This window comes from Danio aesculapii, chromosome 7, assembly GCF_903798145.1.
Source record: "Danio aesculapii chromosome 7, fDanAes4.1, whole genome shotgun sequence".
NCBI lineage: Eukaryota > Metazoa > Chordata > Actinopteri > Cypriniformes > Danionidae > Danio > Danio aesculapii.
In genome coordinates, this window is record NC_079441.1 from 65,508,621 (window position 1) to 65,525,490 (window position 16,870).

The 16,870-nt window shown below is 35.2% G+C and overlaps 1 protein-coding gene across 4 annotated transcripts in view; it reads left to right on the plus strand.

The window, feature by feature from the left end:
* Positions 1 to 568: 568 nt before the first annotated feature.
* Positions 569 to 16,870, plus strand: part of sbf2 (SET binding factor 2) — a 309,070-nt gene continuing 292,768 nt past the window's right edge. For all 4 annotated transcript variants that reach the window (XM_056462363.1, XM_056462364.1, XM_056462365.1 and 1 more), the window contains exon 1: positions 569 to 705. In XM_056462363.1, coding sequence (XP_056318338.1) covers positions 651 to 705 — 55 coding nt within the window. In that variant the 5' untranslated portion in view covers positions 569 to 650. The remainder of the gene's footprint in view (positions 706 to 16,870) is intronic.

Sequence of the window (16,870 nt, forward strand, 5' to 3'; positions counted from 1 at the left end):
TGAATCTAATTGGATTTGCATTTTAAACATTAAATAAAAATAAAAAAATTTTTTTTGCACATATTAAAGTTGTAGTTATGATACTTCCAAAATAATTCCGCACAAATCCGCAGATTATTACCAAATTTCTCTGTAGAAATAGCTAAAAAACGTCCGCAGATTCCGTCTGGCCCTATATGGCTCATTTGTGTAAGGGTCTGTCTTACTATATCCAAAACAAAACAAAAACTGTTAAATGTAGTGGTGAACTGTTAAAAAGTCGGTCATTACGACAAAATATAATTTTGTAATATGTTCTCGGTTGTAGCATCGCAAAAACAACAACAACAACGACGCTTTATTAAAAAATAGGCTATACCAACTAATCCACTTCTACATTAAGAAAAGTTAAGTCAATTACTTAATTAATACAAACATTAACATGACAAACATCACGTCCAGTCTAACGAAAATCTCTTCAATGTATCATAACTCAAACGCATTAAGTTGTTTATTATCACTAGTGTGAGTGAATGCAGGACCCACGCCCATGCACGGACAGCCGCCAGTCCGCGCATGCGCACTGGTTCCCTCTGTGTCAAACATGGCTGTGCTTTTGAAGAAAGAAAAATGCTGAATTGTGCTGCAGAATTTCGCCAAAAGAGGAAACCATGGCAAGACTGGCTGATTATTTCATAGTGGTAGGATACGACCAGGAGAAGGCTGGTAAGTTGCGGTGTGTGTGTGTTTGTGTGGAGGGGTGTTGTGATTTATTTAGGCCGTTAGCAACAACTACTATGCTTCTGCTGTGCTTCAACAGATTAATGGATGGGTTTCACTTTCTTTGACCTGCTGTAATCCGTATCAATAGGAATTACGTGTCGGCTTTAGCAGGGAACAACACTGAGTATTACAGTATGTGTATTAAATGTAACGCGCTTGTCTGAATGGGAGGTTTTAAAAGATTGCTATTGTTTTACTATGTGTGTTCAGCACTACTACAAATGTTTTCATCGTGTGTTTTTATGTGACATGTGAGTGTTTTAACAACATCTTCTTAAGTAAATTGCAACACATACACCTACTGTATTAGTCGCGTGTACATGTAAACAGTGGAAATAAAGCGCGCTTTGACTCATGCGGTTACTTGCTACTATTTGTTTCCAAACCGCACGCATTGATCTCTAAATGCCGATTTAAGCGCCCATTCTGCATTGATTTACACTTTTAACCGCAGGGTTTGGGTCGGTAGAGATTGGTCTGGTTTTCTCTGGATGTGTATGTGCGGAAAGCTCTTCCTGTGTTGTGGAAAGCGGATGCAGAGGAAGCAGGACTTTACGTGTCTGGATGTGTGCGTAATGTTGTGGACTGGAGTCTACAGGTGCTCCACGCTTCTCCCCTTTACTACAGCACATGAGCATGTTTACATTCGCAAATGGGGAAGGAAGGAGCAGTTCTATTAGTATTACCCTTTAATTGTCGCAAAAATACTTGTTTTCTTTCTTTTTTTAACTCTTTATTTTTATTGAAAAAACCTATAATGTGCTCAGCATAATTGAGTACACCCCAGTTTGAAAATGATTTTTTAATATCAATTTCTCAGTGAATATAGGCAGTGTATTTTGGTGCATTTAAACAAAACAGATTTATTAAACAGATATATTTATTAAAATAAAATTTTAGTCACGGAGCATCTTTAAAAATTGAAAGATAATACAATTAAATTCAAGCAAAATATTGGCAAAAAATTACAACCTACAAAATTACAAAAAAAAAAATCTTACTTTTGTCAACAACTGTTTATTGAGTTTTTCAGGAAACAAGAAAACGGGAAAAAAACAAACAAGTGCAAATTTAAAACCCACTCCCGCCCATACCACCCCTAGTATACTTCAGAAGATGAATAAATAAAAATCAACAAATCAATTAAATCTTTTTAAACAAAGAAAATTTACAAAGATTTTAAAAAGGATGACACAACATTATAAGCTGAATGCCACATACTGACATTTTTTAACATTTGTTTCATGTATATGAGAAGTTCCATCGAGAGAATGTCCAACAAATTCAATTTGCCTTTTTTTCTATAACCAACTGAAACAGTGTCAGTTTTCAGAGTTTAAGTTTAGTTTAGTTCAGTGTGGTTTAATATTCACTGCTGAGAGTCCAAACATTGAAGAGCATCGATATGCAGCTTCACAGGTCTCGAAGCATGCAAGCCAGTGGCGACAGCGACGAGGAAAAACTTCACCAATTCAATAGTGAAGGATAAAACCTCGAGAGAAACCAGGCTCAGTTGGGCATGACCATTTCCCCTATGGCCAAACGTCTTGTGCAGAGCTGCAGTCTAGGCGCTGGAGGCTGGATAAGTTAGACGTCAGCAAGACTCGTCTGTCCCTGGAGCATCACAGGAATCAGTCTCATGCTCTCCACTCCTCCATGACCACCACAGCAGCTGCTCAGGATACGGCCTGATCCAGGATCATGGAAACCTTGGGATCATCTCGTTACAGGTCTTGGATAGAATCAGTGGCGCTGCAAAGTCTCTGGGGGCCTCGGAATGAGTATCCCCAGGTGGAAATAGAGAATAAAGAGAATAATTAATGTAGCTGCTTTTCATAGTGTATATAAACAAGATGCAAAAACCTGCGTGGAACATGTTAATGCATCATACCGTTATGCAATGCACTGAGTGTATGCTTTACTTAAAAGATAGGTCTTTAATCTAGTTTTGAACTGCAAGAGTGTGTCTGAGCCTGATCATCAGGAAGGCTATTGCAGAGTTTAGGAGCCATAAATGAGAAGGCTCGACCCCCTTTACTTGACTTTGCTATGTTAGGGACCACCAGAAGCCCTGAGTTTTGAGAACTTAAAGAGCAAGTTAGATTGTAGCACAGTCCAGGTTCGACTGTCCATTGTGTGAAGAGGATTCCAGCGATTGATCAGCAATTTTTTTTTCTGTTGTGAGAGCAGTTAGCAGAAGATTTGTTGAACGTACAAAGTGAGGTCCCAAAAGTCATTCCTGAAAAAATGGTGTGGAGTCAAACATATCTCAGTTCCCAACAAATATGATAGATCCTGTGAGGGTCCAGAAAGGTAAGAGAGAGGGAGATTCCCCCAAAAAAGTAAAAAAGTGCCTAAAGATCCTTGTGAACAGAGATTACAGACGAAGATGAGAGATAATATAAAAACGTTTCTTTGGATTAGGGGTGGGCGATATGACCTAAAATTAATATCACAGTATTTTTCATCTTTTGAACGGTGACGGTATAATATCATGGTATTACTTTCAATAGCAAAATAATATACATCTCAAGGAAGAACAGACAAAAGAAAGTCTCTCTTCTATCACTCTTTAAAAGTTTTGGTTTGGGTCATTGTAAATGCTCAGTCTCGTTATGAGCTGATCTTCATTTCTCTGTGTTGGTGGAATAAAGCAGGCGAGTCAGCCACACCAATTTATGAGCAGACAGAGCAGGATTCTCGCGATGACCACCAGCGCAATTCCGCTCTTTGTTATGAGCCGTAGTTTCAGTGTAAACTTAGTAAAGGTGAGTTTCTTTGGCGATGATGTGTACAGTGTTAGATTTTACTTTTAGCGGACATTTGCGCTGAACAAAAGCTCCCTGTTATCTGACAGCGGGAAGCGTTGAGTGACTAACAGCTAATATGAACCAATACAGCAGCAGGGTAGAGCGATTCAGCAAGTTTTTAGAGAAAATCAAATCAGATTGCACTACAACCATTATATTCAGACACACAAATGCTCCCAAATATATTATGAGGGCGCATAGATTAAATTTCGGGCGCTCATGCGACCAAAATGGTTGCAATTTCGAGCCCTGTAGTATAAGGACATGTATTCAGACCACAACTGAACGTTTGAAGAAAATTGAATGCCTTATTATTTAGAATTAGCTATTATTGATGTAAATGCAGCCGTTCAAGGCGCATAATTGATTTATTACGGTATTGACGGTATTAGAAAATCTATGTCGTGGCGCAATGTCACACCGGTGATGACTATGACACCGGTGTACCGCCCACCCCTACTTTGGAGTCAAGTAGAACCTATGCAGCAATTTCCAATGAATCATTTGGTGAATGAATGAAATGAATAGTGTGGGCTGTTGACCTGCTTATCATAAATCACCAAGGACCACAGTTTCAGATTAAAAAAAAAAACTTAAATGTTGTGCTGAAGAAAGTAACTCCCTTCTTTCTTGAATAGCCTGAAGGAGAGTATATTAATAGCAAAATCCTGTTTTTGGGTCATCTGTCACTTCTTTTAATGAGGAAATTTCATAATGGTGCTAAAAAGAAAATCTAGGAACTATTGTTTTATGTTTAGCCAGCTCTACAGCCTTCGTACAAGGCTTTTCTTATAAACTAACTAATTCTATAAGTTAGTAATAAATGAAAAAGTTAGTTTAACATCTTCATTGTTGTATTTTTTCTTCTTCTTAGAATTTAACCAAAACAAACTTTAATTCTGTGTGTAATGCTTGAGGGTGAAGACATGAATCAACTTAAATGTACTTTATTCATACATTATATAAAAGATAATATATTAAATATACTACAACAAGCATCTAACAAGCAGTCATTTGTACAGTTATGTTTTGTAGAAGACTAAAATAAAACTACATAGTATCTATCCTCACAAATCAGAACATAGAGTGACAACATAGAGTGACAACTGCTTTCCTGTTATAAAACACTCATTTGTTTACATAATACTTAACCAAAATCTTACTTTTGAACGAATAGAATTGGCGCCAAATTAAAAATAAAAACAAATGTATATATTCAGACTATTGCTTCTGGATAGTATATTAAATCCTATACAAAACACAAGCAAACATTGTTTTTGGGTTTCGGATTTTTGTGTTAAAAAAAAGAATGTAAACCATGCCTAGGCTACTTCCAAAGATGGCATGTGATAAAAATTTGTAGATTAAAAGAAAGGAATGCGTAATATTTTGCATTTATCGCATATTTTCATCAGTGGGAGGCTGATGAGCTGATTAAATCCTAGTGCTCGTATTTATTTATTTTTCCTGCTGCCTTTTAAGATTGTTACTTCTTAGATAATATATAAAAAAAAAAAGCAAGCAGATGCAGACTTTGCATCTCCAATGGTCTTTTGTGCTAGATTGTAGATTTGAGACTGTGGGTCATGATTGACTGCGTTTGTGCTTCGAGTCACTTGGCAGGACAAAATAGGTCATAGGCTGCTCGTCAGTCAGAAGGGAAGGAACACTAATGAGATATTTATGCTATGTATATAGTATACATTAGGGCTGCACAATATTGGAAAAATTTAGCATTACGATACTTTGTTATTCTGCAATATATATATTATATTGCGATGCGATATGAATACAATTTCACCAGATGACTTGAATATTTCTAGTTGGAAAGAATTGATCATTTTAAATCAGTTTGGGATGATTCTGCAGTAGGAGTGCATCTGCATAAAATCAAATAGACAATCTATAAATACAATAAAGAATGCGATGCAATTAAAATAAACTGTTTTTATATATTTTTTGATTCTTAACAGAGTTCAAGTACAGTAATTGAATAATAAAGATAAAAATAATTCAATAAAATGAATCATTATTAAAGTCAAAATCGGTACAATTTCACTAATGAGATCTTTATGCTGTGTATAGTATATCATTCTAGAGAATATAATGTGTCATACTGCTGATGCTTTGCCTCTAAATGAACAGACGCTGAGTTGTTGTCTCCTTTAAGAAGTTGCTCTTATGGCTTGTTTAAATATGCAGTGGTGCTGAACGCTTTCGTTTTTACTCTTGAGTGTTTTCACATGTTTCAGGGGACTGAGAAAGGTTTACGTGAACTTTGGATTATAAGTGAAAACTACAAACAAACTTAAACTGCACTAGCACACAAAAACACTCAATTATTTTCAAGGACTGCCTTTGCAAGTCTGTATTATTGAGTTCAAAGTTAGGTGCTAAAATATGATTTATCATTATTATTTTTCTACACAGTTTTTTTTCCTTTGAAAAGTTTCACACCAAAATGATTTCTACCTTTTGTTTCCTCTTTTAAATCAAGCAGAGAAACATAACAATGACATTTCATTTATGCCATTGATTAATTGTATAATTGTGTAATTGTATTGTATTGTATGTGTTTAATTGAAATTATACTTGTTGTTTTTATACTGTATAATCAACTTGTTAGCTTTGACAGCTTGGTAGCCGGTCGACTACAATTTTAAAAGCACCAAAATGTTCTAAACTAACTTAAAACCGGGCATGATAACAGAAAATGCAACCATAAAAATGACTGATTACCCAATGCTCTAAAATCTGATTTATTATAATTATTTTAGTAGACAGTTATTCTTGAATTTTGCTGAAATTTTCCATTGAAAACTTTCACATTAAAATTACTTTTACCTTTTGTTTTATCTTTTAAACTGAGCAAACAAACATATAACAATCACATTTTATTTATGCTAATGGTTATTTGTATAATATGTGTTTTATTGATATTATATTTGTGATATTTATAATGTTTAATGAACTTGTTAGCTTTGTCAGCTCGGAAGCCAGTCGACTACAAGTTTAACATCACCAAAAGCCTCTAAACAAGCTAAAACAGGACATGATATCAGAAAATTCCACCATGAAAAGGACAAAATGATCAGTGCTCTAAAATATGATTTATTATAATTATTTTAGTACACTCACTGTTATTCTTGACTTTTGCTGAAAATTTCAATTAGTAATTTTCACATTAAAATGATTTTTACCTTTTGTTTCATCTTTTAAGCTGAGCAAACAAACATATAGCAATCACATTTTATTTATGTCATTGATTATTTCTATAATATATGCTTTATTGATATTAAACCTGTGTTTTTTTTGTAATGTTTAATCAACTTATACCTTTGATAGCTCGATAGCCTTTATTGCTGTAACAATACTAGAATTCTATACCAGGTCTTACTGAAAAACGTTCATTTCCCACTAATATTTTAGTGCTTTCTTAAAGGCAGCTGATTTGCCATTGTGTTTATGTGCTCAACAAAAATAACTGTGATTGGCTGTGAAGGTCCAAACTCACCGCCGTTTACTGAGTGTAACCACAGATACAGGGACACTGGAGCGTTTTAAAGCTGTGAAGATCAGTCGATTCATCAGATGATCAGCTTATAAACAGACCAGCTGATCTTCGCGGCTTTAAAATGCTCCACTGTCCCTGTATCTGTTGTCACACTCAGTAAACAGTGGTGAACTGATGACCTTCAACTGAATTACTGTATCGTGACAACACTAGTAGCCGATCGACTACAATTTGAACAGCACCAAAAACTTATAAACCAACTAAAACAGGAAATGATATCAGAAAATTCCACCCTAAAATGGACAGTGCTCAATTATGATCAAATCATAGTTGACAGTACATATTACACTTCATAGAAATGTGTATCTTCTTTGTAGCAGATATTCATTCGTTTGCAGGAGAGGATTTCTCTGCACTATTTTTGACTAGCCTTCACATTGTAAGTTCTCAAAAGATTGAAATACTCTTTCATGCACTGTAAGTGTGAACACAACTTTCAATGTACTGTAACTATTAAAATTGCAATCAATATTACTACATCAATATTACTAAAACTTCAGTAAGTAAACAAAGTGTAAATGCGTTGCTCTCTGTACGTTTCATTGTACGTTTCTGATGACAAATCCAATTGAGGCCGCTGTTTACATTTTATGTTTTAAATACACGTTCTTTTTCTTGTCATCCACAAGAAGGTAGGGCTTGTCTAATAGATTACTGACCTAAAGCAGTGATTCTCAACCATGTTCCTGGAAGACCATCAACACTGCATGTTTTGGGTGTCTCTTTAATCTGTACACGCAATACAGGGTTTCAGTCTTTGCTAATGAGCCGATGATCTGAATCAAGGTTGTTTGGTTAAGGAGACATGGAGAGTCTGCAAATCTGGTGGTCTTCCAGGAACGTGGTTGAGAAACACTGACCTAAACCAAACCAATAGTGTTTTCAGAAGCAGGCAAAATAGAAAAGTGCACTATTATGATTGCGTCATATTTTTCTGATCACTATTTCAGTGGAACAAACTGCATTTGTCATTAAAATGTCATTAGCTATAGTGCCATTTTTCTGTGAAATTAATTTTAAGAGTATCATTAATATTTAATGTCACTTTAATGACAAATTTAGCTTGTACAACTGTAATTGAGCTCAAAAATTTTAACAACGCCGCTATAAAATGCATGACATTCATAATGGCTTCATGACAGTCATGTTTATAACAGAAGTTTTATTGTCTTGATAATGTCACGCTGTTATGGCAAATACAAAAACAGGTTGTGCTGTATTTGTTTATGTCAAGTTGTCATAACAAACAGTCATCTTTGCTTTTAAAATGTCATAACTGAGCGAATGACACCTAATGACAGTTGCTATAAGCATGCATAATATCTCATTTACAGTATAAAGGTTTTATGGCAGGTTTATGAACACCCCTTCAAGTAAAGTGTTACAACACCATTAAAAGATCAAACTCAAAAGTGAAAACACTCCATAAACTCCAGTCATTTCCACACTTTCTTATGATGCAGTCTGAGTCTTTTCTGAACGGACAGCAGTTTTGCTTTAGTAGGAGTCTTGGTGATCTCTGAGTCTTTCTAAGCAGTGATAACCATCCATAGTGTTCAAATGAGTGAGGTTTTTCTTCCAGTAGCTCAAAGACACCGACTATCCTCTTCTAAGCTCATCAGATCAGCTGGCTTTCCTCCAGGCTTTAAAGCTGCACTTGCTGAATCATCTCTGTCACTTGTAGTAAGCAGTGTGTCCACTCTTTTAGACTCATGCAGATTTCAGTGCATAAATGGCTATGTTGTTTGCTGCATGGAGAACTCTGTGTTCTTGGCATTAGTGGGTGGTTGCTTGGATTCAGGCATCTCATATAAAAAAGCGCATCTGGATTTTTTTGATTGCTTAAGATAAGGATAAGAAATGAGAAGGCTTAGCGCATTATGAGCTAAAATGTTTCTCTGAGCAGTTTTCCGAAAGGACTGGTCATACTGTTTTTTTTTTTTTCCAAAAGGACTGGTCATACTGTTTTTATACAACTCTCATGTATTCATTCATTCATTCATTCATTCTCTTTTCAGCTTAGTCCCTTTTTTAATCTGGGGTCGCCACAGCGCAATGAACCGCCAACTTATCCAGCATATGTTTTACGCAATGGATGCCCTTCCAGCTGCAACCTATCTCTGGGCAACATCCATACACATTCATTCACACACTACAGACAATTTAGCTTACCCAAATTCACCTATAGCACATGTCTTTGGACTGTGGGGGAAACCGGAGCACCCGTAAGAAACCCACGTGAACGCGGAGAGAACATGCAAACTCCACACAGTAAAGCCACCTGACCCAGCCGAGGCTCGAACCAGTAACCTTCTTGCTGTGAGGCGACAGCACTACCTACTATGCCACCGTTTCGCCGAAACTCTCATGTAATGTTATTGAAATAAATAATAATATACATAATTACTCTCAAAAGATGTAATGAGGTGTAACTGGAACAGAATGACTTTTATTTTATTTTATGTTATTTATTTTTTTGTTTTATTTTATTTTTGTTTTTGTTTTATTTTATTTTTTTTTGTTTGTTTGTTTTATTTAATTTTTTTATTTATTTTTTGTTTTTGTTTTAATTTATTTTGTTTTATTTTATTTATTTTTTTTTGTTATTTTATTTCATTTTCATTCATTCTTTCATTTTCCTTCTGCTTAGTCCCTTATTTATCAAGAGTCGCCACAGCGGAATGAACCGCCAACTTATCATCCAGCATATGTTTTACACAACGGATGCCCTTCCAGCCGCAACCCATAACTGGGAAACACCCATGCACACTCTCATTCACACACACTCATACATTACGGCCAATTTAGTTTATTAAATTCATCTATGCTGCATGTGTTTGGATTGTGGGGAAAACCCACGCCAACACAGAGAGAACATGCAAACTCCAGACAGAAACGGCAACTGGCCCAGCCAGGCCTTGAACCAGCGACCTTCTTGCTGTGAGGCGATGGTGCTAACCACCGTGCCGGCTTTTTAAAAGTTTATTTAATTTTATTAGCTGTTGTTGTTCATACACTAATTTTAGTTAATAGTTTACATGTGGCTTTGGTTAGATGTGTCTGCAAGTTAACATGATACAATTGGCTAATATCTTCTTAAAAGTGACAGATAAATTGTGAAGGATCAGTTAAAATAGTTTTCAGGATAGTTATCTATTGATGTAAGAAAATTATTTAATTTTATTTTGGGACAGTTAAAGGAATAGTTCACCCCAAATAAAAATGTACTCTCTTTTTTTAAACATGTATTTTTATTTTATTTATTTTATTTTAAACACTGTCAAACACGTTTACAGACAAAGGTCTACTTTTTTAATTATCTGAAAATAGAATAATACAAAAAATAATGCAAAAATACAATAATAATAATAATAGTAACACATAAACAATTAAGCCCAGGGCTTCCGCCTGGTCAATGAGCATGTAAGGGGGTCTGAGATCAGGTAGTTCTCGAGAGCTCCCCCTGGTGAGGGAGGAAACGGGGAAGATGGGATGGACGGTGGTTTTCTTCCAAAACGAAGATAAGAGAAGTCAGGTGAAATGGGCTATTTATTGTGGGCTTAGATCAATCTCATTTGGTTTACCAATGATTGCTGATGAGAGACCAGCCACGATCCATAATATCACATGCTCCTCTTTAAATTAATTTATAAAACTTCACTTATTTTGAACTTGAAGGAAGATATTTTAAATAATTCAATTCAATTTAATTCACCTTTATCTGTATAGCGCTTTTACAATGTAGGTTGTGTCAAAGCAGCTTCACATAGAAGATCATAGTAAATTGAAACGGTGTCAGTTCAGTTTTTAGTATTTAAGTTCAGTTCAGTTTAGCTCAGTTCAGTGTGGTTTAATAATCACTACTGAGAGTTCAAACACTGAAGAGCAAATCCAACGATGCGCAGATCTACAGATCCCGAACTATGCAAGCCAGTGGCGACATTGGCGAGGAAAAAACTTCACCAATTGGCTTAAATGAAGAATCAAAAAATCTCAAGAGAAACCAGGCTCAGTTGGGCACGACCATTTCTCCACTGGCCAAACGTCTTGTGCAGAGCTGCGAAGACTCATCTGTCCCTGAATAATGTTAGACACATATAACCATTGACATGCAGGTTTTCCCTTGTAGCAAAAACAAATATTGTGGAGATCAGTGGGTAAAGTTTTCCAACATTCTTCAAAGTATCTTCCTTTGCATTCAACAGAAAAAAAGAAACTAATAAAGGTTTGAAACAAGTAAAGGCTGAGTAAATGATTTTTGGGTGAACTATCCCTTTAAATTGCCAGTAGGGCAAGTACAAATATACTTGACTGGCTGACTTGATTTAGAAAAATCTTTCTGTGGAATATAAAGATGTTCTGGAAAATGTGTCTCACAACAGAAAGGGAAGATTCAGATTGTTTAGAGAGAATGACATATCATTGTGTCATGTTCTGCACTGTAAAAAATGGCTGTGATGTCAACGGTAAAAAACTGTAAAAATGCTACGGTAAAAATCCATAACCTGGTTAACAGTATGTTTCCTTAATATATACGGCAAATAACCGTAAATTGACTTTCCCAGAATTCCCTGTATGGCACATCACTTTTTATGATTTTTTTTGTTGACATGACTATGGATCTTTTTAGTTGTTTCCCCATCAGTTATGTACATTACAGCTTTATGTTACATCTAATGTTGATAAACAATGTTTATTTCATTACTTTAATTTTATGTGTGTTACCATACTGGTGTTTAGTAGCGGTGTGAATGACACTGAGCACCTTCTTTACGCTGATACACTTTTCTGCTTGTGGGAAAAGTTGTTTGTGATGAGCATTGGTTCATTATGTAAATTACTCATCACCACCTGCATACTGCTGTGTTAACGTGTCTATCTGTGTAACAAAAGATGTGTAGATGTTGGTAATTCAAAATACAGACATATTACCTCTATAAATTAATGAAATACTGTAGTTTACCGTACAAAAAAGAAATTACCTTTACGGTTTATACCGTATTTTTAACGGTAAAGTACTGGCAATCACAGCTGCCATGTTTTTACTGTAAATTTTACAGGTTTAGTTTTTACAGTCCATAGTAGCAGGCTTAATCTATTTGTCGGGAACAAACATTATAAAACTAGAATCTTAGTCCTACAATCGATGACACCTTTATTGACTAATTATATTGACTTTAAATGATGCTGCTGTTTTATGGACAATAAATAGTCGTTGGCAAAGGGAAACCAAGAAACAATATTCTTTTTACTGCATCATCATAAAATGAGTGTACAAGATCCTGTTGATTAAAGCTGCATGCTGAATAAAAAAATGCTTTACATAATGTAAGTAAAACCTGCTGTGAAACACTACATTTATCATGAACAAAACATGGGCTTTTTAAGCATTCAAATATACAGATGTTTGCGTGATCTTTTTTTTTTTTTTTTTTGGATGGTCAAATCTGGACCATAATGTTGGAGTCGTCTTCAGTTTTTAATGAGTCCTGCAAGAAATTAGCAGTTGGTGTTAATGGATGAGCAATGTTTTTTTTTTCTCCTCTGTTAAGTTTGTTTTGGATGCAGTGTGTTTTGTATTTCAAGTTTTAAAGAGGTAGACTGCTTTCAGTTATGTGCTTTTTACTTTTTTAGTTATTGGACATGTTATTTTGTAACAGTTTTTATTATACATATTAAACAGACACAGTGAGAAGTCTTTTTCTGATAAATCTGACATTACATGAAATGATAATTGTTGGCCCTTTGATTAATTGCTTTGATTAAATACTGTGTATAAACATTCTTCTAAATTAATTACATTCATTTTCCTTCAGCTTAGTCCCTTATTTATCAGGGGTCACCACAGCGGAATGAAACGCCAACTATTCCAGCATATGTCTTGCGTAGCGGATGCCCTTCCAGCCGCAACCCAGTAATAGGAAACACCCATACATGCTCGCTTTTACACACACACACAATTTTTGTTTACCCAATTCACCTGTAGCGCATGTCTTTTAACTGTGGAGGAAACCGGAGCACCCGGAGGAAACCCACACCAGCACAGGGAGAACATGCAAACTCCACACAGAAATGCCAACTGACCCAGCCGGGACTCAAACCAGTAACCTTCTTGCTGTCAGGTGACAGTGCTAACCTCTGAGCCAGCGTGCTGCCTTAAATGTTACTTTCTGCAATTTGTGGTAATATAATTTGTTGTTGTAGGTGCATTGTTTTGGTAAATCTAAAGTTTTTGATTCTGCTTAGCATCCTGACATCAACCTTTACTTGCTAGGACGCTGCCTTAGTTAAAATGGAGTTAGCATTTTGTTTTTATTTAATTCAGCCCAGGCTCATTGGAAATACAGCCTCTATTTCAGATTCAGATTCAAATTATTGTCCGGAAATAGGTTAAAAATGGCAAAGCAACCTTTACAGAATTGTATTCCTAAAGTGCATATGCACCAAAAAAACATGGTAGTCAATGGGGAACAGAAACCGTTTGAATACCCACATTATTCAAACCATTTCCTTTTGTGTTCATCAAAAGAAAGAAACTTGTACATGTTTGGATCAACCTGAGGGTAAATAATTGATATAATTTTCGTTTTTGGGCGATCTATCACTTTAAGGCGAGTAACTTTGTGTTATACACAGTTGACGTCAGATTTATTAGTCCTCCTGAATTATAAGCCTTCCTGTATATTCCCCCCGCCCAATTTCTGCTTAAAGGAGAGATTTTTTTCAACACTTTTCTAAACATAATAGTTTTAATAACTCATCTCTAATGACTGATTTCTTTTATCTTTGCCATGATGACAGTACATAATATTTTACTTTGTGTTTCATGATACTAGTATTCAGCTTAAAGTGAAATTTAAAAGCTTAACTAGGTAAATTAGGCAAGTTAGCATAATTAGACAAGTCAGTGATTTGTTCTGTAGAAAATCTGAAAGAACCATTGCTTAAGAGGGCTAATAATATTGACCTTAAAATATATTTAAAAATAATTTAAACTTATAAGCTTTTATTTTAGATGAAATAAAACAAATAAGACTTTCTCTAGAATTAAAAATATTATAGGAAATTCTGTGGAAAAATTCCTTTCTCTGTTAAACATCATTTGGGAAATATACTGTATATAAAAAAAATCAAACCAATTTGAGTTTCTTTCTTCTGTTGAACGCACACACACAATAAAGAAAAGTACATTTGAACCACCATCTTGGCTATCAACATCTTCATACAGGTTTGAAAGAATTCGAGGGAGAGCACATTTTCATTTTTGAGTGAACTATCCCAATAAGGTATTGACTTTCTGCTTAGGTGTTAGCATGGACATCAACTCATGCCAACTAAAAGATGGATTTGCTCAGCTGAAAGTGTTGTGTGAAGCTGAAAGTCAGCTATTGTGGTTGATGTTCAAGCTGTTCTTTTTCTGTGGTGTTTGTTCTGAACACAGTATCCTTCTGGATAATTCTATATAATTATTTGGAATAAAAACCCACCATTTGTCTGTATGGCTGAATATTTCTTATTACATTTTTTTCATGTACAACCCTTCTTTTTTAATGTCTGTTGGCTATTAATATCTGCTTTCTGATTAGATTTCCTAAAGCAAATAAGTCAAAATACAAATACAGTTGAAATGAGAATTATTAGCCATCCTGTATATTTTTCCCCAAATTCCTGTTTAATGGAAAGATTTTTTTCAACACATTTTTAAACATAATAGTTTTAATAACTCATTATTCTTTTATCTTTGCCATTATGACAGTACATAATATTTTACTAGATACTTTTTCAAGATACTAGTAGTCAGCTTAAAGTGACATTTAAAGGCTTAAAGGGCACCTATGACGAAATCGTCTTTTGGAAGCTGTTTGGACAGGACTGTGTGCAGGTATAGTGTGTCCACAGCCAGAGTAATATAAACACAATAATTCTTTTCTTAAATTTCCTGCCATTAAATTAGGATCCAAATCCCTCCCATTTTGATGCCCTGACTCTGGTGACTCTGGAGTGCGGTCCCCCCCACTGAATTGATTGACATCCTCATATTAACATGTCTCTGTAGTAACGCATATAATCATATCAACAAGTCAGGACGAGCGCAAAGCAACTGAGATTAAACGATCTTTACAGCTCTGTGATCATCAATCATCCTCAAAAGTGATCAAGAATGAGTTTTGCAAGTTTAAAATGTTTTTAAAACAGTGCATGTTTGTAATGAATTACCGTGATTTTACCGTCTTTATCATCACAGCCGCATGTCAGTACAATTATAAAAGAAGATACTTCAACCCCGGTTTGTGGACGTTGAATCAGGTTTATTTTGTACATTAACATAACTGATATCCACACAGCAGTGGATATTAATGTGCATCCTGTCGCATTTGCTGTGCAAAAACAGCGCAAAGTTAAAAGCGTGTGCTTTGTGTGTGTATATATGCTTGTACTTTGTAACGACATTGTGTGTGACTCATTGTTGCAGAAAGGCTTGAATAACTCCACAACAAATACATCAAATAATCATCGGGAAAGTTCTTACTGTAGTATTTCTCACAAATGTTACGTGAGATCTGCTTCCTTAATGTCTGTCACTGTGCTATTTATCTGACGCAGTAATTTGTCTCTGTGCTGTTTATCTGTTATAGCATTAAAGGCACAGGCAACAAAAACAGCTACATAGCATTCAGAGAAGAAAATCCAGTATTCTGAAATCTTTAATAAATAATCTGATGGGTGTTTTGAGTTTAAACTTTACAGATACATTTTGGAGACACGAAAGACTTCTCTTAAATCTTGGGGTAAAAAATGATGTAAAATAGGAGCCCATTAACTAGGTTAATCAGGCAAATCTTTGTGATAGTCATGGTTTGTCCTGTAGACAATTGAACAATATATTGCTTAATGGGGCTAATAATATTGACCTCAAAATGTTTAAAAAATGTTAACTCCTTTCATTCTAGCTGAAATAAAACAAATAAGACTTTCTCCAGAAGAAAAAAATATAGGAAATACTGTGAAAATTTCCTTGCTCTGTTAAACATCATTTGGGAAATAATTAAAAAAGAAAGAACATTCACAGGAGGGCGAATAAATCTGACTAGCATTATCAGCATACATGAGTTGTAAATGACACTTCTGATGTGCAGAGGAAATGTTTGCTGCTACTGGTCAGTGGAAAACTTTATTGGCAGACCACATTTTAACACCTCTATTCAATTTTTATGGCTAGTAGGATGTTGATTTCAGGGCTAACTGCTTCATGGAAAGATAAGCTGGTAGAGTCAATTGGAATTGTTTCACGGTAGTGACGCTTTGTTTTGGTTTCTTCAACTATGCTGCTGTTTTGCAATAAAAGATTGCCGTTTTGGCCTAGATCATTCACAATCGCCATTAAGATGTTTATCATAGCAGACAAAATGTACTTCATCAGAAAAACTCAACGTTAGCGTCTTCAATGTTCTTTTAAAAGCGGAAAAACAAAGATGATTGAGTTTGTCAGATGATTTGCCTGCAGCATGTGTTCCTCAGTGAAGCTGAGGAAAGGTTATACTGATGAACTGTTGATGAACTTGGATTGATCACGTCTAGTTTCCTGATCGGTTGTAATATGGAAACATCTTTGAATGGATGACCTCTACCCCAACTCTCTGATACTATTGATCACATTTCCCTTGAATTTTGTTTGACTGGTTGTAATAAGAAGTCAAAATATGAGCATCATTACGTTTACATC